Source organism: Solenopsis invicta, chromosome 12 (genome assembly GCF_016802725.1).
Source record: "Solenopsis invicta isolate M01_SB chromosome 12, UNIL_Sinv_3.0, whole genome shotgun sequence".
NCBI lineage: Eukaryota > Metazoa > Arthropoda > Insecta > Hymenoptera > Formicidae > Solenopsis > Solenopsis invicta.
The window spans coordinates 2,345,380-2,369,413 of record NC_052675.1 but is presented as its reverse complement, the minus strand read 5'-3'; the positions used below and the strand labels follow the sequence as shown (position 1 = coordinate 2,369,413).

The following is a 24,034-nucleotide window of genomic DNA, read 5'->3' as shown; positions in this document are numbered from 1 at the left end:
GCCGCCCCGCGCTCCGCTACCTCTCCGACGACCGCGAAAGCCGTGCACGCGACCTCGCAAGGCCGATAAACACGAGGCTGCCCGGCGCACCGAAAAGAACGCCGACAACGTAAACAACGCACCTGTCGTGCGAATAACGGCAACCGCGCCGACGACGTTCCACGCGCCGAAGCCGATACCCACCGGTATTCGCAATCGCCGCGACCGAGATAACCGTCACCCCCGCGCGATACGGCCGACGACGTATCGGCAGTGACGCTCGCGTAACTTCTGTAAATAATAGCGTTAAGACCTTTGTATTCGTCCGTGTGCTTCACTAAATAAAACCTGTACATATTTTATACGTCAAAACCTCGAGTCTAATTCTCTCTTAACCCGGATCGTGCCCTGGAATTCCCGACGAGCTACGTCCGTGCGCGATATCTATTCAAGAAACACGGGTTGTTACAAGATAAATAAATACACTTATTAAAAAAAAAAATAAAAAAAATATTGCACACATCCGGGAGCGAACCCGGATCTTACGATTGTGAAGCAAGCACCTAACGCATGGAGCCGACTACACTGGTTGAGAAAACACTTACCGAGAAGACTCATATGGTGCGCCGCGGTATGGCCAATTTTCACAAATTTATTATTCCAAAACTAAGGCCTATTCGATCAAACGCCGGGAGACTTTTTTTTCGTCTCCAGGATAACTAAAAAATCCCAAGGTGACTCACCTGATCCTCCCCTTGTAAGTATAAAAAATGGTTGGACAGTAATTTCATTTATCCAGAGAATGTTTTACAAAAGCCTAAAAAAATGTTGATGTCGAAATCAGGGCGTCTTGAAAAAAAATTCAGCGAAAAATCACTGGGATCTCAGAGAAGAGATACCAGCAAGTTGTCAACTGAAATAAGTAACAACACCTTACAGCTTTTGATGGCTGCAAAAGTATGAGCAAAGAGAAGTAAAGATAATGATTTAGCATCCGTTATTAGTGAAGTGTTAAAAACCCTATAATTGTTAAGAAAATTAAAACAAGTTTAACTGAAAATAATGTAGTTATAAAAGCTACTCCTGCTGAAGCTATGGCTTATTTAATTGATAACAATTTTTTGATAACAATTTATCAAAAAGCCAATATCACCATATGCACATGGAATCTAAACGACGAAATGCTGATATATGGCCAAGATATGAATTGGTACGAATGGAAAAAGAACAGTGTTATCCAAAAAGTATAATCGTCTCAGATATAATAGCTACAGTTCCACTTCAAAATTTCCTCCAACATAGAGTGAAGCGCCTAATAGAAATGCAAGTAGAGGTTATTGAAGCGGACATGCAACAAAAATCTTTGCAATGTGTTGAAGTTACATTGATATCATCATGGGGTTTTGATGGATCTAGTGATCACTCTACTTATAATCAATACTTTAATAGTTCAGGTGAATCAGTTGGAAAAACGGATACTAACTTGATAGCTACAACTACCATTCCATTACGTTTAGTTGCTAAACATGGTGCAATATATTGGTGCAATAGAACTCCACAATCGATAAGATTTTGTTCGCCAATAATGTTAGAGTATAAAAAAGAAACTCCAGAAAATATTATAGCGACAAATGAGAAAATGAAAGAACAGATTAAAAATTTGCGTCCAATTACATACGAATTTTCCAGTGGCAATAGAAAAATTATAGTCTCCTGTTCCTTCTTTTGTACTCTTATAGATGGAAAAGGTCTGCAGGTACACTTACAACCTGCGAATCACACATCGCGAATCTGTGCAAAATGGAATCAATATATTTACTTTGGTGAACGAAAATCTTTTTATTAACACGATCTCTCTCGATTTGCATTCCCACAAAACAATCAGCTTCGCCAGCTGTGACGTCGAATCTGTTCTTTAAGGCATCTAAAATTAGATTTATGGTTTCAATTTTTGAAGCCATTAACAGGCCATCGTCTACATGCAGTGCAAGGTACACTTTATCATTATTGATTAAACCGAGGTAGACGCATTTGTCAGCGCTGCACTGGACGAACTTAAATTTTTTTTAAAATCCATCGAAATTTTTATTTCAGTATAGACCGGCTTGCTTTAGGCCTTATAACGCTTTATTAAACTTACAGACTGAATTATTGTTTGGAATGTCCAGACCTTCATAAGCGGACATATAAATTTCTTCTTTTAAATTACTATTCAAATAAGCGGTTTTGATGTCGAATTGATAAATTTCCAGGTCGTTCACTGCAGCGACTGACAAGAGCGTCCGAACAGAATCGTATTGCGCAACAGGGGAAAACATCTCATTATAATCCACTCCAAATTTCTGCGAGAAACCTTGAACGCATAAACGTGCCTTAGAACGTATAACCTTACCCGATAACGTAGTTTCTACTTTGGAAACCCACTTGTGCCTTATAGCTTTGCGGTCACGGGGCAAAAGTACTATCTCTCACGTTTGATTCTGCTTATGAGCTGCTAACTCTTTGCAGATAGTCTGAATCCATTTTTCTGAATCTTTCCTGGTCACGACTTTGTTATACGTTTTTGGTTCAGCGTACGATACAAAACAACCCTCGTATCGACACGGTGCATGTAACAAGCTGTGATCTCTTAAATTTGGTCGGGAATTAACAGTATTTGGTTCGATTTCACGTTATGTATTTTCGCATTGACCCGCTTCGCGTTGAGGACAATCATCCGTCTGTTTGGGCTGTATGTCGTCATTTAACACAGCTCTCTCGCTTGGGAAGGACAAACTTGCAACAGGACGCTCGAATATTGATTATTAAAGCTAACATCCCGCGAGATTGTTATCTTATTCGTCTCTGGGTCTATCAATCGATGATTTTTTAAATCGCCTTGATAACCAACAAAAATAAGTTTTTTGAACTTTGGGTCCCATTTTTTTCTTTGTTGCTTCAGGACATGAGCATATGCCTCACATCCGAAAATTTTTACATGCGACAAATTCGGCTTTTTACCCATCCATACTTTGTATGGTGTTGCCAATTTTGATCAAGATGATGGAGTTCTATTTAGCACGTAAATAGCCTTGTTAACGGCTTCAGTCCAGAGACGAGTAGGCAACTTTTTTGCTAATAACATTGTTTGCGCGTTCTCCACAATAATACGCATCTCGCGTTCCAAAGAGCCGTTTTGCTCCGGAGTATACGGTGTAGAGCATTTTTATTGAATGCCATGTGACTTCAAATGATCACGGAACCGATGGTCTGAATACTCCGTGCCATTGTCAGAACCCTTTGACCGAATTTATTAAAGATTATTGCCTCGTATTTCTTGAAAATATCAAATAAGTCATCTTTATGTAGCAAAAAATATTCATGACGGAAACCAATACAATCGTCCTTGAACAGAATAAAATTCTTTGCCCCTCCGATCGACGGAGTTTGCATTGATCAGTGTGAATGAATTCACCAGGCTTCGACATTTCTCTTGGACTTTTACTTTTAAATGCGAGGCGATGCTGTATATCATACTGACAATTTTCGCAAAAGAAATCAGACATTTCAGAAGCCTTCACACCATCGACTAAATTATTTCGATTGCCGCTCGTAAATATTTATTATTGACGTGGTCTAGACGGTTGTGCCAGAGCTTTAAGGTGCTCTCTAAAACATTCGCTTCGTGTTTCACAGTCACGACAAACGCTAACCTAAACAAGTTATTACTCTGCTTGATACCGTGCACGATCAATTTGTTTTGTTTTGAATATATGTCGATTCCGCCGTCTTGAATAACAAACATATGCCTTCTCGCAGTACAAGCGCCAATCAAAAACAAATTTTTACGCAACAACGGAACATACAGAACATTCTCCAATTTACCGTTTTGCCATTCACTGTTTACTAATTTTTTTATAAAAATCGTACCGCGGCCTTTGGCTTCGAGAAGTGAATTATCACCGAGACTTACAGTTACGCCGCTACGTTTCGGATTCCGCAAACCATTCCTTCCGATAACTCATGTGTCGCGAAGCGCCACTATCAGAAAACCATGCGTCATCCGCTTTTGCGCAATCGGTTTGCAAATCGATTGTAGAGATGTAGCTACTCGCGATGTAGCTACTCGCGACGCGCTAAACGCATCATGACTCACGGGACCGCTCTCGCGATTGTCGTTCACATCGCGTTTGTTTTCGTCTCGACCTTTCCGAGCGTTACGCTTTTCTTTACAATGCCGGACGATGTGCCCTTTATTATGGCAATAATGACACTCAAAACTTTTATACTTTTCGTGTTTGACATCGCTTTTTTGGGGTTGGCGCGGTTTTCCTCTTCTCGGACTTTTCTTATAATGCTTCAGGTTGACGGCTGCTAGTGCGCTCGCTGCTTCCTCGGTCGCGGTGAGGTGGCTTTCCTCCTTGATAAGCCTCTACATCAGCTTAAAAATGGTTTGGTTTGCCTTTTCCACGCTGTCCCAAGCAGTCACAAAAGCATTATACTTCGACGGTAGGGATCCAAGGATTTTCGCCATAATTGTGACGTCAAAGACCACTTCGCCAACATCTTTCAATTGTCTCGCTATGTTTTCCACGTTGACAATATGCTGCGAGACCGAGTCGCCGGGTTTCATGCGCTATTCATGAAACCTTGTTGTAAACAATAATTTGCTCGTTGCACTGGTTTGTTCGTGGATCGCTGATAGCTTTTTCCACATTTCAGCGGCACTATCGCACGTGATTAGATATTCTAATTGCGATTGATGCATCGCGACTGATATAAGCACCGTCGCCTTTGCATTCTTTTGTATCCAGGCGGTTTGTAGTTGTCCCGCCGCTTCCGGTTTTACTACGGTTTCATTGACTATGTCGAGCAAATCGTTAGCTATGAAAATTGCCTTCATTTGAAATTTCCAGAGTTGGAAGTTTTGTCCATTGAATTTTGTTACGTTTTTTAAGTTTATAACAAAGTCTGCCATTGTTCTCTCATTTCATAATTTTCAGTCTTGTCAGGATCACAACACGTACATTAAGTGAGTGACGGCTTAACACGTGTAAGCCGGTTCTTTTTTTTTTATCAGAACAGAATTGCGAGACGTCGGATAATTGTTGACATGCATCTCGCGCGGTCAGAGAAAAGGTCACAAAAAATGGCACACGACACTTGCAAATTCTCGCGTATACTTCGAAAAATGTCTATTCAAGACGTCCGTGCTCTGAGCCCATAACCTGTTGTGGTTGAGGATGGAAGCCAGTCTACAAAGATATCGTTTAAGAAAGAATACTTTTATTTAAGAGTTTACTCGGTGCCGGAACCTCGTGGCGGACAGTGAGAGCCGTTAGTGCGCCAAAAGACAACACACCGCTGCTTAAACGATAGGTGTCACTTACGACGACAGCACTTCGTGCTAGTTCGCGGTCACAGACATAAAGAAACATAAAGAAACTAGAATACGCCATACAATAGATAAAGCGCGGAGTTTAAAACAAAATGCGAAATACATAATATCTTAGATCTAACAGACACCGATTATATTTAATTTGATTCTTGCTGTACAAAAATACATTAAACGTTTTTCTAAGCGTAAATGTCTTAACTGCAATGTATTTTTATATTTAATAGAATGCAAAATACAGGAAATTGAGGCCTACAAAAATCACTTACAGTTAGTCTCATTATATCAGCAAAAAAAAATGTATTTTTGCTGGTTAATATAATCAATATGTGCATTATTCTACCTACATTAATAACCACTTTCTAGTAATGATGAAAAAATATCTTTATAGGTCGATTTTACATAAAGACTTTTATCGTATGAAGTAAATAAACGATGATTGACATTTTGAAAATTTTGATATTTGACACATCAAAATTGACATAATTATTAAACTATTATGTAAAAGTATTTATTTGATTTTATATTATATTTATTATAGATAAACAGATGTAACGCTGGTACTTTCTCGGTGTCGGTTACGGGATTTAGGTTCAGGATCGGATGCTCGGATGTGCTCGCCGGATGTCCGGGTTCGTGTCAAAATGATAACGCCGTGGTTTGTTAGTGAAAACGATATAGGGTAAATATATTTCGAGACGTTGGTCTAATACAAAAATAATCATACAGTTCCGATATCATTATCGGATAATACTGAACTCCTCGAATAGCATTACGGCCCTCAATCGCGCGGTCGTCGGCCCGCGTGGAATCGAGAGAACGGTCACAATGTATTCGCGCGGTGCTTAATATCTAGACGGAACGGACTTTAGTAATTCCGGAAACGGACGGCCGGTGACTGTGCGCTCTGCGCTCGGGGTTAGCAATCGAGGTTGCTCGGTTAACAGTCGCGGACAAGAACAATACTTTAGTAATTCCGGAAACGGACGGACAGTGACTGTGCGCTCTGCGCTCGGAGTTAGCAATCGAGGTTGCTCGGTTAACAGTCGCGGACAAGAACAATAGGAACGGACTCGGATGAGTCGTGCAATATACGGACGGCTTCGGCTTACGCTCTACGCGTGAGATATCCGTGTTTAGAGTGGTCGCACGGCGATCCACTCTAATGCCGTGCTCAGGGCGCGATTGGCCCGTGCGGTTGACCGGTTACGGTCTCGGATGCGACGGCTCGCGGCGCGACGGACAGTTTCGCGCTGCGCGAGGGTCGTCGCCGGTGTCGGCCTGGGCGGCCTCATCCCGCGGGGAAAACTCCCCGCGAAGTACGGTATGCGGACACAGGAACGGTGTCGGCGCGGACGGTCCCCGAGAATTCCCGGGGACACTCGGAACGGTCTGGTCGGGATAGCCGGACGACGAGAATGCCCGTCATCCGGCTGAACGGAATGGACACGCCGTGCGGTGAGAATTCCCGCCGCACGGTGTAACGGATGCGGATTGGACCGGACCGGACGCACGAGAATACCCGTCGTCCGGCGGAACGGTCTGATTGGCCGCGCGACGAGAATGCCCGTCGCGCGTCGGAACGGATCGGAGAGGCTGAGCATACCCGGCCTCGGGGACGACGGTTATACCCGTCGCGGGAAGGCAGGAACGAGTATGCCCGTTCCCGAGGAGGTGCTCGAGAATCCCCGAGCTAGGAAGCGCCGAGTATGCCCAGCGTTGGAGATGATCCGGGGAGATCGGATGTTCGGAAGGATCTGTTTCACGTTGCCCACTGCCGGCTTATATATCGTTCCACGCGGCTGGACGGACCAATCAGCGCGCGCGGACGGGCCGGCTAGAATGGGAGTGCTTTCGGAACGCGGCGTAGCGCGTCGGTCGCGCGCGGTAGCATGCGGTGGTCTTACGTAAGCCGATTGTACGCGCGTGGGTCTTACGTAAGATACACGTGCTCGGCTGCGGTGCGTTCGACGGTTGGTCGGTCCGGAGTGGCGGCACGGTGGAGGGGCGTATTGTTACACGGGCACGGGCTAGATTGGTCCGTACTAGCTTGTAAGCGTCCTTTAGCTGGCGGTGCGTGGTGTCCGGTGCGGTGGCAGGTGTATTCTGGCGAGGATGCTCGCGGGGTGGCTCTGACAATTCTCGCCCGTTGTTGAGGTAGGCTGGGCTATACCCGGTGGCCTCGTGCTGTGCCGTGTTATAGGCGAATTGTAAGGCGGGGAGGTGTTGGTCCCAGTCCCGGTGGTTTTGCCCGACAAATTGCGATACCATGGTCTTGATGGTTCTGTTGGTGCGCTCCACTGGGTTACAATGGGGAGCGTAGGCGGGTGTAGTGCGGTGCTGGATCCTAAAGTCCCGGCACAGTTGTTTCATCTGTCCCGAGATGAATTGCCGGCCATTATCGGAGATTATGGTTGCAGGGCATCCGTGGCGGTAGACAATTTTGTCTAGCAGGTGCTGGGCTATTGCCGGGGCGGTGGCGCGGCGCAGCGGACTAAGTTCCACCCATTTTGTGAACCGGTCCTGCATCACAAGCAACCACGTGTGTCCGCGTGGTGACCGTGGTAGTGGTCCCACCAGGTCGATGGTTACCTGTTCCCATGGAGTTTCCACGTGGGTGGTGTGAAGAGTGCCGGCTGGTCGTTCCTGCGAGCTCTTATGCGCCAAACAACTGGGGCATGAGCGTACATAGCGGGCCACGTCGGCAAACATACGGGGCCAGTAGTACTTCCTGGCGGTTCGTGCGATAGTTTTCGCTATGCCCAGGTGTCCAGCCGCGGGTACGTCGTGCACCCGGCACAAGATGGTGGCCCGGTCCTCCCTCGGTATGCACATCTTCCACTGTTCGTCCGCCGGTTCCTCGCGGAAATTAGTGGAATGCAGGATGTGCCGGAATAGCTTCCCCTGTCGGATTTCATATTCTGGGAAATCCGAGGGGCGGTCTCGCACGCGGCGCAACTGGCGTCTGTACCAGGTGCATCGGACGGGTCGGCGGGCGCTACCCACCGCTGGTAGACGCGAGAGGGCGTCGGTGTAACAATACCCCTCCACCGTGCCGCCACTCCGGACCGACCAACCGTCGAACGCACCGCAGCCGAGCACGTGTATCTTACGTAAGACCCACGCGCGTACAATCGGCTTACGTAAGACCACCGCATGCTACCGCGCGCGACCGACGCGCTACGCCGCGTTCCGAAAGCACTCCCACTCTACCCGGCCCGTCCGCGCGCGCTGATTGGTCCATCCAGCCGCGCGGAACGATATATAAGCCGGCAGTGGGCAACGTGAAACAGATCCTTCCGAACATCCGATCTCCCCGGATCATCTCCAACGCTGGGCATACTCGGCGCTTCCTAGCTCGGGGATTCTCGAGCACCTCCTCGGGAACGGGCATACTCGTTCCTGCCTTCCCGCGACGGGTATAACCGTCGTCCCCGAGGCCGGGTATGCTCAGCCTCTCCGATCCGCTCCGACGCGCGACGGGCATTCTCGTCGCGCGGCCAATCAGACCGTTCCGCCGGACGACGGGTATTCTCGTGCGTCCGGTCCGGTCCAATCCGCATCCGTTACATCGTGCGGCGGGAATTCTCACCGCACGGCGTGTCCATTCCGTTCAGCCGGATGACGGGCATTCTCGTCGTCCGGCTATCCCGACCAGACCGTTCCGAGTGTCCCCGGGAATTCTCGGGGACCGTCCGCGCCGACACCGTTCCTGTGTCCGCATACCGTACCTCGCGGGGAGTTTTCCCCGCGGGATGAGGCCGCCCAGGCCGACACCGGCGACGACCCTCGCGCAGCGCGAAACTGTCCGTCGCGCCGCGAGCCGTCGCATCCCAGACCGTAACCGGTCAACCGCACGGGCCAATCGCGCCCTGAGCACGGCATTAGAGTGGATCGCCGCGCGACCACTCTAAACACGGATATCTCACGCGTAGAGCGTAAGCCGAAGCCGTCCGTATATTGCACGACTCATCCGAGTCCGTTCCTATTGTACTTGTCCGCGACTGTTAACCGAGCAACCTCGATTGCTAACCCCGAGCGCAGAGCGCACAGTCACTGTCCGTCCGTTTCCGGAATTACTAAAGTATTGTTCTTGTCCGCGACTGTTAACCGAGCAACCTCGATTGCTAACCCCGAGCGCAGAGCGCACAGTCACCGGCCGTCCGTTTCCGGAATTACTAAAGTCCGTTCCGTCTAGATATTAAGCACCGCGCGAATACATTGTGACCGTTCTCTCGATTCCACGCGGGCCGACGACCGCGCGATTGAGGGCCGTAATGTTATACAAGGAACGCAGTATTACCCGATAACAATATCGGATCTGTATCATTTCATTTTTGTACTAAAGCATAGCCAAATATATTTAACCTCTTTCGTTTTCACTACCAAAAAAAAAAAAAAAAAAATGTACTAGTCAGCGCGCGTGGTGGGGCCGGCCGGAGTAGGGACGCTTGCCGAGCGCGCGCGTGTTTGGTCTTACGCGTTGCGTTCGGCGGCGGAAAGGCGTAACGTTACACCGAATTAGATTCTTAATAAAGCTCTCATTGCGTATTTTTATAACAATTTCATTATTGTATAAGGCATTTGGTTCAGGCGAGCACATTGCCATCTCTGAGCGCGTGAAATTCTGGCCTTGTCATTCGTAATATTTAAACTGTTCCCATTTGAAAATTATTATAGCCTTGACATTTTGGTATTAGAATTTTCTTCTTAAAATCTTCCAAAGAATCTGTCAATAAAATATTTATTGTTGGTTTAGGATGTATACCATATATACAGAGTAGGAGAAAAGTACAGGAACAGCAAAATATCTCGAAAACTAAGCATTTTAGAAAAAAGTGTTTCAGATAAAAGTTATAGGGTTTTAAAAGATCTATTTACTAATATTATCAGTTTGACCTTGGATGGCGTCGCCAAGGTCAGATCAAAATTATATTAATTTTTTAAATAAAATATCCTATTTTTTATTCTAGAATTTAATAGTTGGTGTCAAGACCTTTTCAAAACTCTACAAGAAAGTTTATTTTTGTTGAATATTTTCTGAATTGTAAAGTTTGAAAACTACAGTGTACTGTAACTTTCAAGCGTCATAACTCAGAAAGTACTTAATGAAAAATAACTTCTGATTAAAATTTATAAGGTTACAATGGTATCACACAATCTACACATAACACCAAAGACACCCATTTTTTCATTCCTTGGGGAGAGGGAAAGGGGAGGGAGGAAGGCGAAAAAAATCTTAAATGCAATGTAGGATCGTGTAAGGGTTTGTTTGAAAGGGTTTTTCGAGAGCTGTCTCGTACTTGCAATGCATATCGATAGTAGTTGTCGCGGTTCGCGTAATTCAAAGAGCGGCATCCACCTTCTGATGATGTGCTCGCTTAATCAGTCAACCGATCAAAGCATGAATTATTCTCAAAACCTTAGCACTGCTGTTTATTAATAGCGCACCTGCTCTCAGTTCTTTGTTTCCAGGTTCTTGCTTGAAGTTTGGATCACGAATACGGTTGAAATTTATTTCAATATCCTCACATTGTGAAATTGATTTCACACGACCCCACATTGCATTTAAGATTTTTACGCGTTTTGATAGACATTTTTGATGTTATGTGTAGATTATGTGATACCATTGTAATCCTATAAATTTCAATCAAAAGTTATTTTTCATTAAGTACTTTCCGAGTTATGGCGTTTAAAAGTTACAGTACACTATAGCTTTCAAGCTTCACAATTCGGAAAGTACTCAACAAAAATAAACTTTCTTATAGGATTTTGGAAAGGTCTTGACACCAGCTATTAGATTCTGGAATCAAAAATAAGATTCTATTTAAAAAAGTTAATGTAATTTTGATCTGACTTTGGCGACGCTATCCAAGGTCCAACTGATAATATTAGAAAATAGATCTTTCGAAACCCTACAACTTTTATCTGAAATACTTTTTTCTAAAATGCTTAGTTTTCGAGATATTTTGCTGTTCCGATTTTTTTTTCTTTCACCCTGTATATATATATATATATATATATATATACTACTAAATATATACTACTAATATATACTACTAAGATTTAGCTACCACCGATAAAAGTATTCTTATTATCGTTGTGTAGTCACATTATCGGTCTAAAACATATTTCTACTATATACGAGGTGTGATCAAAAAGTAAGGTGACTTTTCATATTTATATATATATATTATATATATATATATATACAGGGTGTCCGTCCATAAATGTCCGAGCAAATATCTCGTAACTGGTTGAAGTTAGAAGAAAGTTTAATAAGGAAAATTTACATGGTTTTTAGTCGGCTACAAAATGCACGTAAAGAAATTTTTTTTACTCGTCACCTTTTTGAGTTATGAAGGTCAATGTAGGTTTTTTAAATGGGTACCTATAATTTTTTTTGCATATTTACATAGTAGAGGTAATTTTCAATCAAAATTATATTAGGAAAAAAATTGCTACGACGCATCGTTTACGAGATAATCGGCATGCAAAGTATTAAAGTAATAATTTGGATCGAGTATTGTTGAATAAATTTGGAATATCAAATAGGTTGAGAAAGTAAACATTGTTTTTTCATGAAATATTTATTAACAAATTAATTAAGAAATGGTTCGAAATTGTTACCATCATGATCGATACAGCATTCAACGCGTTTTATAATGTTTCTTATTGTTAACTGCAGCATTTCTGTTGTAATACTTTCAACAGCTCTAGTGATTATATGTCGTAAATCTTCTTCATTTTCAGGAATAGTTGCATAAACAATATCCTTAATATACCCCCAAAGGAAAAAATCGCAAGGTGTCAAGTCCGGAAATCTCGGTGGCCATCGTACAGGACCATTAGTACCCATCCAACAATTAGGAAATCTATTATTTAAAAAGTTAATTACAGCACGTGTATTGTGTGCTGGAGCACCATCTTGTTGAAAAATAATATTTCGAAAAACTGATAATGGAAGATCGCGTAAATAATCTGAGAAAGTTGTTTGCAAGAATTCCAAGTATTTGTCACCATTAAGATGACCATGGAAAAAAAGGTCCAATAATCTCATTACTCATACTACTCTGTAATTCATATTACGTGCTATACAAATACTTTATTTACAAATCAAACAGTCGTGTATTTTGAAAAGTTGAAGGTCAGCGATCCTGTTCGATATAACAGACTTCATACGAGAGCGTGAGAACAATGTTTACAATTACGGAAAAGTGTGATATGCTCGAGATGTGGAATTACAACAGAAGTTGGGGGTATATTAAGGATATTGTTTATGTAACTATTCCTGAAAATGAAGAAGATTTACGACATAAAATCACTAGAGCTGTTGAAAGTATTACAACAGAAATGCTGCAGTTAACAATAAGAAACATTATAAAACGCGTTGAATGCTGTATCGATCATGATGGTAACAATTTCGAACCATTTCTTAATTAATTTGTTAATAAATATTTCATGAAAAAACAATGTTTACTTTCTCAACCTATTTGATATTCCAAATTTCTTCAACAATACTCGATCCAAATTATTACTTTAATACTTTGCATGCCGATTATCTCGTAAACGATGCGTCGTAGCAATTTTTTTCCTAATATAATTTTGATTGAAAATTACCTCTACTATGTAAATATGCAAAAAAAATTATAGGTACCCATTTAAAAAACCTACATTGACCTTCATAACTCAAAAAGGTGACGAGTAAAAAAAATTTCTTTACGTGCATTTTATAGCCGACTAAAAACCATGTAAATTTTCCTTATTAAACTTTCTTCTAACTTCAACCAGTTACGAGATATTTGCTCGGACATTTATGGACGGACACCCTGATATATATATATATATATATATATATATATATATATATATATATATATACGAGGTGTGATCAAAAAGTAAGGTGACTTTTTGAATTTCGCGCGCTCTGTACACTCTAATTTCAAAATTTTTTTTTGTTGTGTTGGTACAGTCGTCACGATCATATGTTCACAGTTTTGACTATATAGCATGTGTTGTTTTTATGTGAAAAGCATAAAGGTTAGACTCGTGTTTGCATGCTCGGCGATTTTTTGCTGTTGAAAATAATGGAGCAGAGAATTTGTATTAATTTTTGTGTAAAAAATGGTATTAAGTGTTCAAAAACTCTTGAAATGTTGATAGTGGCGTACGGTGAGTCAACTTTGAGCAAAAAAAATGTTTATAAGTTATTCCAAGAGGGCCGAGAAAATGTTTACGATGAACCTCGCTCTGGACGCCCCAGCACATCAAAAACCGACGAAAATGTTCAGGAAGTGAAAGAAATTGTGTTGAAAAATCGTCGAATCACGATTAGAGAAATAGCTGATGATCTTAACATATCGTTTGGCTCATGCCTATCAATTTTAACGGATGTTTTGGGTATGACACGTGTGTCAGCGAAATTCGTTCCAAAACTGCTTAATTTTGATCAGAAGCAGCGTCGCATAAACATCGCCCAAGACATGTTGAACGACGTCAATGATGATCCTGATCTGCTCAAAAGGGTTATAGCTAGTGACGAAACATGGGTATATGGTTATGACGTCGAAACCAAAGCCCAATCATTCCAGTGGAAGAGCCCAGGAGAGCCAAGATCGAAAAAGGCACACCAAGTTCGTTCGAATGTGAAGGTTTTGCTCACAGTTTTCTTTGATTACCATGACGTTGTGCATCAAGAATTCCTACCACAAGGTCGTACGGTAAACAAGGAGTATTACCTTGAGGTTATGCGGCGTTTGCGTGAATCGATAAGAAAAAAACGTCCGGAAGTGTGGAAAGAAATTTCATGGATTCTGCAACATGATAATGCACCTGCGCACACGTCGTTACTAGTGAGTACTTTTTTGGCCAAAAACAATACTATCCTCATGCCTCAGCCACCGTATTCACCAGACTTGGCCCCCTGCGACTTTTTCCTCTTCCCAAAATTGAAAAGGCCTATGAAAGGACGAAGATTTGCGACGATTGAGGAGATTAAGGCTGCATCGCTGGAGGAGCTCAAGGCAATACCCAAAAGTGCATTTAGGAAATGTTTTGACGACTGGAAAAAGCGCTGGCACAAATGCGTTGTATCAGAGGGTATTATTTTGAAGGGGATAACATAATTTTGGATGAATAAATGAATATTTTTTTATAAAAATGAAAAGTCACCTTACTTTTTGATCACACCTCGTATATAGTAGAAATATGTTTTAGACCGATAATGTGACTACACAACGATAATAAGAATACTTTTATCGGTGGTAGCTAAATCTTAGTAGTATATATTTATTTGTGTGATTTTATATACTTCTTCGAATTCAACCAAAATGTGCGCCGGAGATTCCGGAGGTGCCATGTTCAAATCCTGGGTGGAGTGTTATTTTTTGTAATAAATTTCTTTACAGTTTTTTCAGAGGTGAATGGGTACATAGATGCAAATCAGCATCAATTGTCATATTGAATTGATTAATTCAATTAATTTATTGGGAATATAAATTAATTTGGACCGTTTTTTTGTGATCAAAAATGCATTTATTTCAGAAGAAATTGAATAAACAGATTAATCAAAGTATTGTCCATCACTAGCTACTATTTTGTCCTACCTCTCTGGCAAATTTTGAATTTCATCTCGAAAAAAATGTTGCGTCTTTTGAAGCGATCCAAGCTAGGAGCCAATTTTCGATTTCTACGAAAGAAATGAACCGGTGTCCTGCCAAATCGTGCTGCATCCGTCGGAATAACCAGTAATCAGATGGAGCGATGTCCGGCGAATACGGCGGGTGTGGTAAAATATCCCACTTGAGCGTTTCCAAATAAGTTTTGACGACTTTTGCGACATGAGGCCGAGCGTTATCATGTAGCAGAATAACTTTGTCATGTCGTTCCTCGTATTCCGGCCGTTTTTCTCGTAATGCACGGCTCAAACGAATCAATTGTAGCCTATACCGATCGCCCGTAATGGATTTGCCAAATTGTAATCAAATAATGCCTCCAATTCAACGCTGAAATCACCATTCTTGAAACGTCGAAACCTCTTGATTTCCTACATGATTTATCAGTTGGAGCATTGTTACCACAAACTTCTACCAGCATTCAATGCCCTTTAGCTGCACTTTTTTTCCAATTAAAACAGAAAACTAAAACCTCCCGCAAATGCTGCTTAGTTAATTCAAAAGTTGACATATTCAACACATTAAAAGACAGGGGTTTTGTATGAAACTCAAAGTTGTATGTACTAAATATTGACAGATGTCTAACCTCTCTGAAATCACCGGAATCAGCTGTCACTATGACACATTCATAACAGCCAGAGCCATCTTTTGAAAATGGACCAAACTAATTTATACTCCCAATAATAAGAAAAATTCGTGATATTAGTAATTCTTATTCGACATGCTGTGTTACGACTGGAAAAACAATTCGGCGCACATTCTGGTTGAATTCGAAGAAGTATAAAATCACACAAATGAATATAGGCTACTAATATATGTATATTTATTACGGTAAATTTGATTAATTGCTTATTATGAATAATTCCCAATTTGTTCTGTTAATATGATAAATAGAAGATAATAAATCAAATTTACCGGTTATTATACATAATTTCCAACGCCAGACGGTTATTTTGATAAATCATCTCTTTTATTTTCTCAGCAGTCTGAGAGTGCTTTCCAACAACGAAATACAGTCAAACACTGTGACACAACGTCGACTTGTAGCTGAAGTACTATTTGACTTTTTTTTATTTCATTCTTAATTTTAACGTTACATTTGGGAGGGTTCCAGTTGCTTATAAATCAATAGCGTCGATAGCCAATGCAGTTTACTCCCAATTTTTTTGTACACAAAAATTTAAACCCACAAAATTTGTTATACATAAAAATTTCTACCTACAATTCGGTAGCTTACGAGCTCTATCGCGCACAAATATTAAATTGAGAAACAAATGTAAGTTAGCACAAATGACATTATTGCACACAAGTCACATAGCACACAAAATTTTTGCCATCAATTTGATAGCCTACAAGCTGAATTACGTACGAATATTAAATTAAGAGACAAACATACGTTGGTACACACACACACACGCGCGCACACACACACACATCCACGCACACGCACGCACGCGCACACGTACACGCATGCGCACACGCACGCACACACACGGTGTGTATAAATAAAACATATTTATCCATTTATTTTGCAATGCGTACATCTGTAGACCTCGTTTTGCCTGCTGGGGCAAGGGGGGCTGGACCTCGCTTTGCGTGGGAAGTCGCAAACCCATGTGGAACAGTACATCTGTAGACCTCGTTTCGCTAGTAAGGGTATGGGAGGAAATGGGGTGGACCTCGCTTCGCGTAGAATATTGCAAACCCATGTGAAACAGTGCATCTGTAAACCTCGTTTCACTCACGAGGGCAAGGGGAGGCGGGTGGACTTTGCTTTGCGTAAAAAGTCGCAAACCCATGTGGAACAGTATATTTGTAGACTTTGTTTTGTTCGCGAGGACAGAGGGGAAGTGCGGTGGATCTCGCTTTGCGTGGAAAGTCGCAAACCCATGTACAGTACAAAAAAACGCCACTCCACCTCTCGTGCACTAATACTCTGCTCCGACCGTCAGAGCATCGCAACATCGCGAACCACGTGCACGCACGGAGCTAACTTTTCGACGCGATCACGCGGCAGCACGCGCATTGCCTGTTCCGCAACGTTCCTACTCCCGGCCAGTCGACCGAGCACGCAAATTGGTGCATCCAGCCGCGTGGTCGGATATATAAGCCGGCAGTGGAAACACCGAAGTCAGATGTTCCCGGACCACCGACCTGTCCTAGTCGAGCACACTCGACGCACTTTCAACTTCCTCGAGGACGAGCATACTCGTTTTCTTTTGTACTCTCGACGAGAATCCTCGTCGTCCTGTGCGGCCGAGAACTCTCAGCTAACCCGCAACCGCTTCCTCAACAAACATTCTCACCGTAGCTAATCACGGCAAGTATCCTTGCCGAATCCCGCGGCCGAGCATTCTCAGCCAATACCATCCTCGACCGCAACGAGCATTCTCGTCGAGCCTGCAGGCTAGGTATTCCTGGCCAATCCGCTCCGTCCTCGAGCATACTCGTGAAAAACGCACCTGTCATCCTTGACGCCGACCAAGCAACTCGTAACCAGGGCATCCGCGCCCTGACAATACATATTTGCACAAGGCAGCTCGGGCGAACCGCGGAATCGCTAACTCGCCGTATTGTTGCGCCGCCCAATCCACGCTCGCCGCATTTACACCTGTACGCGCAGATCGAATTTACATGGATGATAAAGCGTTTCGCAACTCACCGATACCCACCGGACATCGGGTCCGTTTAACTTCGCGAAAATTTAGATACGCATGTAGATATTTAGCCAAGATCTCGAGCCAATTATATTTTCCGTTTAGTTTATTGACAATTATATTTCCGCTTAAATTAACGTCTGATCTTTTCAATTTTCTTTACATTAGTAAAGTCCAATCATTAGGCACTTTGCTTGTGACTATTACAATACCGATAACTTTTCTTTATATGTTCACTTAGTTAAGTCTGACCGTTTCGAGACCATTACATTTTCGTTCATTTAAGTTTGCTCGTTATGAGGCATTTTGTTAGCGCATCGCTTGCTTATTTCATAAACCAATTACATATATTATCTTTGAGTTTGAATAAACTTACAGTCATTATTTTTGCAAATTCGAGTGTGATTATTTAACCGAAACCTGGCAATCCGAATTTATCCAAACCGAATCCACGATCCTGACACTTCCCGAAAAAGACCAGCGTTACACATTTGTAGACCTCGTTTCGCTCGCAAGAGCATGGGAGGGAATGGGATGGACCTTGCTTTGTGTAAAAAGTTGCAAACTCATACACTGTTAAAAATGTTCGTAAAATTCCATCAAATTTAAGTTACTAAAGTAACTTAATTTTCCGAAATCGGGATGCTGAAAACGAAATTAAGTAACATTTAATGCAAATTTACTAAATTTCTCTTAAAATTCCGATACTCTATCTCAGAATTACAAATGGTTTTTTAAAATTACTAAATAGTAACAGAAGTTTAAGATATCGTGACTGGATGAAGTTGCGCAGTGTATTCTGCGCAGTTTTTTTCCCGCGTACATCTCGGCGATCAGCGGGAAGACATCCTTTGCAATCTCAAATGTGATATTATGTTATATAAAATGTGATGTATGTGATATAGTTTTCTATTTTAAAGATTTGATTAAGTATTATTTTAAAGGATTATAATGATATTATTATTCGGTTTATTAATTTTGATATATTATTGCTTATAACATTTATCTTGACATATAAATAAACATATAATACGAACAAAGTATGTTTAAACAAACAACTAAGTGTGTATATGTTATACACAGTATTCTCATTGCATTAAATGAACACTCAAAAACAACTTTTCATAACTAATAGCTTTTGATATACATTTGATACGTATGTATACTCAGTGGCTTGCATGGCATATAACATATTTAGTTCATATTATCTTATTATTTAGGTGCCAAGATATATAATATACAGGGTGTCAGACCAATGTATAAATATTATTACAGTAAGGTAGAAGGGATCAAGATAAATCAATAAGTCTAATAACAGTTTGCGATATTTGCAATAATTTTCGTGTAATAAAATATTAAAGTCAGCCAAATAAGAGCGCGCGGAGAGGCAAACAGTTGGTCGCCTGAGCCGTAAGACCGCCCGGCTCGATACAGTGCGGTGCCAAGCTATCCTTTCCCTCGCCGCGCGCCACTTACCGTCGCCTACAATCGGGCCACAGTGGGCGGTCCTACAGCTCAGACGAGCGACCGCTTGTCTCTCCGCGTGCTCTTATTCGGCTAACTTTAATATTTTATTACTCAAAAATTATTGCAAATATCGTAAAATGGTATTAGACTTTTTCATTTATCTCGATCCCTTCTACCTCATCGTGATAATCTTTATACATTGGTCTGGGACACCCTGTATATAATATTAGATATATAAGATTTATTATATATAAAAAAATATAAGAAATATATAAGAAAACATTTTTATCGGTTTATTAATTTTAATATATATTATAGTTTATAATTATATATCTTATATTCTATATGTAGATATATAGAATATAAAATATATCATTATAAACTACATATATATTAAAATTAATAGACCGATATAAATTTTTTTACACATTGAAATTTTCAGTTACAGATACTGAAAATTCCTAAAAAAATTTTAGTAATATATGTCTGAAGTTGAATTTAGTCATTGTTACTGAAAATTACTAAAGTGTAACAAAAATTTCAGGTACGTGTGACTAAAGCTTTATGCAGTTGCTGTTTCTAAAATTTTCAGTTTCGTATAGTAAATTTGAGAAACGGTAACTGCATAAAGCTTCAGTCACACGTACCTGAAAATTCCTACAGAAATTTCTAACAGTGTATAGAATTGTAACGCTGGTGGGTTTCGTGCGGTTGCGGGAGGTGTCAGGATACGGATAAGCTCGCCGGATTGGTCGGGTTCGGTATAATAATCGCACTCGGTATTTAGCTGATAAACATATTAGATCTTTATCTGGATGTGATATTACAAATAGCCTCATAGCTGATTGCGTCTAACGCCTCGTGACAAGTGGACCCAGCCTAAGCGGGGACGCGATTGGCTCGCGGCGGTCGCGACGACCAATTGCCGCTGAGCGGTCGGAATTGCGAGCGTTGGTAACGATAAGCGCACGGGGACGCGTGGAATAACGAGAGCGCTAGGCGAGAGCCAAGATTGAATTACAAGAATTATAATAATCGCGAGAGTACGGATGAAACGGTAGAGTGACAAATAATAATTCTAACTTATAATGAGAACTGAAGTACTAGAACTACGAGAATACTGACGAAATCATAAGAATACAAATAAATCCAACTTAAACTAATCGCGTGGTTTGAAACGGACACGGTGTCCGGGGTGGTCGGGGAGCCGCGGAACGCGGGATCGGAGCGACGGCGACGATTCCGCGTCTCGCCCGAGCCGCCTCGTGCAAAAAGAGGCGAAGTTCTCGTCAGGACGCGGATGCCCTGACGAGGCTTTAGGTTACAAGAGACTCTTCCCTGAGGGAGAGGACGGATGGGATTGGCTAGGGATACCCAGCCTGTGGACTCAACGAGGATGCTCGTCGTGGGAGGTGATTCGCCGAGGATACTCGGCTACGGAGCACGGCGAGGATGCTCGCCGTGATTGGCTGTGTACGGTATTCGGTATGACAGGATTAGCCGAGGATACTCGGCTAGCCGGAACGACGAGGATGCTCGTCGAGGGGAGTCAGGATGAGGCGAGTATTCTCGTCCTCTTGTGAGTCGGAGTGCGGTCGAGGATACTCGACCTGTCGGATTCGGCGGACCGGGAAGATCTGACTCGGCGTTCCCACTGCCGGCTTATATATCCGAACGCACGGTTGGGCGAGCCAATCCGCGCGCTCGGTCTGCTGGTCCGGAGCGGGAACGTTGTCGAACGCCACGGGCGGCGCGCGTGCTGCCGCGTGATCGTCACGACAGGTTAGCTCGGTGCGCGCACGTGGCGTTCCGCCGGTGTATTGCTCGGGTGGACGGAGCGGAGTGGCAGTGCGCGCGAGGTGGAGGGGCGTTTTGTTACAGAATAGTACATTCGTAGACCTCGTTTCGCTCACGAGGGCAGTGGGAGGGTGGGGTGAACCTCGCTTTGTAAATAAAAGAGATTCAGATTGTGGAAAACAGTCTTATTTTTTAAAACATTTCCAGTCGTTTAAACCATTAATCATATTGTCCACTTGTTCGTGGACATTATGCATAATAATCTGTTATTTTGATTAATTTGAACATTTTTCATTTTATTAATTAAATTTACCAAAACTAACGGTTATTATGCAGATTAATCGGTTATTACGTGAAATAACCGTATTCATCAAATTTACCGTAGCATATATATATATATATATATATATATATATATATATATATATAAATTTTTACAAAACAAACACTGCGTAAACTATATTTTCTTTTTCAGGAAAACGCAAACAAATCGATGCAATGAAGATTGCGGATGTGAGCAGAAATACAAATGGCATAGATTGCTTGCGTACGATCCAGACAACGATTGTAAGGGTATATTTATGGATTGGTTCCTATTCCCTTCTTGTTGCGTATGTAGATGCGATCCTATCAACAATAGCAAATTCTCTTCACCGGGTGGTCGAAACTAATCTTGAAATTTACACAGAGATTGAAAGACAAAAGACATGCCACAGACATGTAAACTCTAATAGTTCGTTTATTCTTAATGTATATTATTTAAGCGATTATCATAAGGATTTGATCCGCAAACCTGTGATAAAAAGTGTGTGTGTGTGTGTGTGTGTGTGTGTGTGGGTGTGTGTGTGAAATATAACAATAATAAAAACAATAATAATAACAATAAAAACAGCAATAATAAAAAGTGTTATAAACAGGTACTGTTTGCATATCAGTCAATTTGAGAAATCTATCGCTTTGATTTAAAAAAAAAATAAAGATATTTTAAGATTTAAAAATTGCATAAACGTCGACGCATTAGTCGACATTTCTCTACTAATAAGAATTAGTCAAATTATTGATAATTTAATAAGAAATATTATCGTTCCCGTTTATTTCTTCTCAAATATGTATAATTTACTTGTTTAACTACGCCCTTTTTCGCGATTTTTTATTTTTCTTTGCTTTGTTATAGTACAAACTATTAAGACGATAGTGATTTCTGGATTTGTTAACATTATTATTAAAATTAATTTAAGTTTAATTACGCTTATGATATCGTTTTGTTTAACAAACAAAAACGATATATTGCGTAACAGAACCATTACCATTTCCAGACTTGTCAGTTTGAAAAAGTCTAACTGATCAGCGATTAATAATTTGTTCATGATAATTGAAAAATGCTGAATGAATATAAATGTAGTGACAATCGTTAAAAAAGAATTAGAATATTTATCGATATATTATACCGTTATGATAAATTTACTATCTTAATAACGATAAGTGATATATATGATTTATTTGGCTGAAGCACCTAATTCTTCAAATAACGAAATTAACCAATAAATCCTACGAACTGTAGTTATTTAATAATAAAGAATCATGTATCGAAGATTCAATCAGACACTCATCTCGTACTACGTAGCGCAAAACCATTTTCATGATTTAGATTTTATTTATATAAGTAAGAAATAAATTTTTATAGTCTCTAATAATTGTAAATTATAGTTACATTATAGACACAACAAAGTGTCATTATAGGTAGCATATTAAATAAACTTTGCGAGCACGAAACGTATTTGCTTCGTGAAAATTATATGTACGATTCTGTTAAGAATCGTAGCAACTTAAAGTCAAATTAGATTCACGCTATTATATTTTTGTATTTTACTTCTTTGCAATCCCGTTCGGCAAATCGTTCGCGCCAATTCAAAATTAAATAAGTATTTCAAATTTAGTATCGTTATTTCCGTTTCGTTCTCCGTATTCATATTGTGAATATCGAACCGTTCGAAATCAGTCTCGTTCGCATGACTTGCCCACGTGAACCGATTTCAATAACATATTTACGGGTGTGTTGAAGCCCTATATTCGCACGCAGAAAAAGCGTGAAGCGGTTTCCAACCGAACGGTCTAGAACATCGGTTGCCCCCTCTCGGATAGGAAAATTCGTTAGGAGCGAACCGAATTTCTGCACATTCTCGGGCAAAAGCTCGAGAGAAGTCGTTCGAACGAGATTGCGTCCGCAAGGTAGTCAGCGAACGATTACGCCGGATTTTAAGTGTCACGGGAGAACGGACTCGATAACGCGAACTTACGTTGTGCATAAATTGTTACAACATTGATTGTGAACAAACGATTACGCTGCTCTGACGTATCGCTGAGAGCGCCAAACGTTTTGCATTGTCGCCGATGATCGGAGATCTCTCGTTCCGCGTGGCGTTCGCGAGTGCGTTTTATCGATTTGAGCGTTGTTCACGCTCCAGACATTGTCGCGTGTTCTGAACCATTATTGACATTTTAATAAAGTGAGATTATTAATTATTGTGCAAAGACTTAGTGAATTTATTTACAAACTCTCACTCTATCTCTCCCGTGCCGACTCCTCATTGTCGATCTCGCTCCTCTCAAACCGCTGCTTCTCGTTCTCTCTCGCGCCTTTTCATTCCATATACACTCATCCTCACGCTCGCTCTCCTTTTCGTTTACCGCTTTCTTGCTTTTACCCGAACGCTCTCACTCACTCTTCTGCCTGCACTCAGTCAGGCATTCTTCTTTTTCCTAACCGCGCTGTTCATAAGTGCCTCTCTCTCGCACGCACACGCATTCTCGCGAAGCGGAATCAGCCATTCGTTCCGCCGAACTTGAGCTAGGAAAGCTCGATTCGCGATCAGATTCTTTATTCCATGTGTACCATTGCAACGTGAATACGTAGGTTGAAATAAATACTAAAAATAATTTAAATTCCTTTTAGGACTTATATCGCTCCGTAGATCACTACTCTTTTAAAAATAATATTCTTATTTTTTAGATATTGCATTACGTAAAGCTATTACATTTTAATTAAAACAATCATATAATCCTCTATGTAAAGAGAAGATGCATCT

At 41.5% G+C, this 24,034-nt stretch overlaps 1 protein-coding gene across 1 annotated transcript in view; it reads left to right on the top strand.

Moving 5' to 3' along the window:
- The window catches only part of LOC113005542 (protein spaetzle 3-like), a 74,763-nt gene extending 51,283 nt beyond the window's left edge, over positions 1-23,480 (top strand). The window contains exon 3 of the mRNA XM_039455879.1: positions 21,424-23,480. Within this exon, the coding sequence (XP_039311813.1) occupies positions 21,424-21,619 (196 nt within the window). The 3' untranslated portion in view covers positions 21,620-23,480. The remainder of the gene's footprint in view (positions 1-21,423) is intronic.
- The last annotated feature ends 554 nt before the right edge of the window (positions 23,481-24,034 follow it).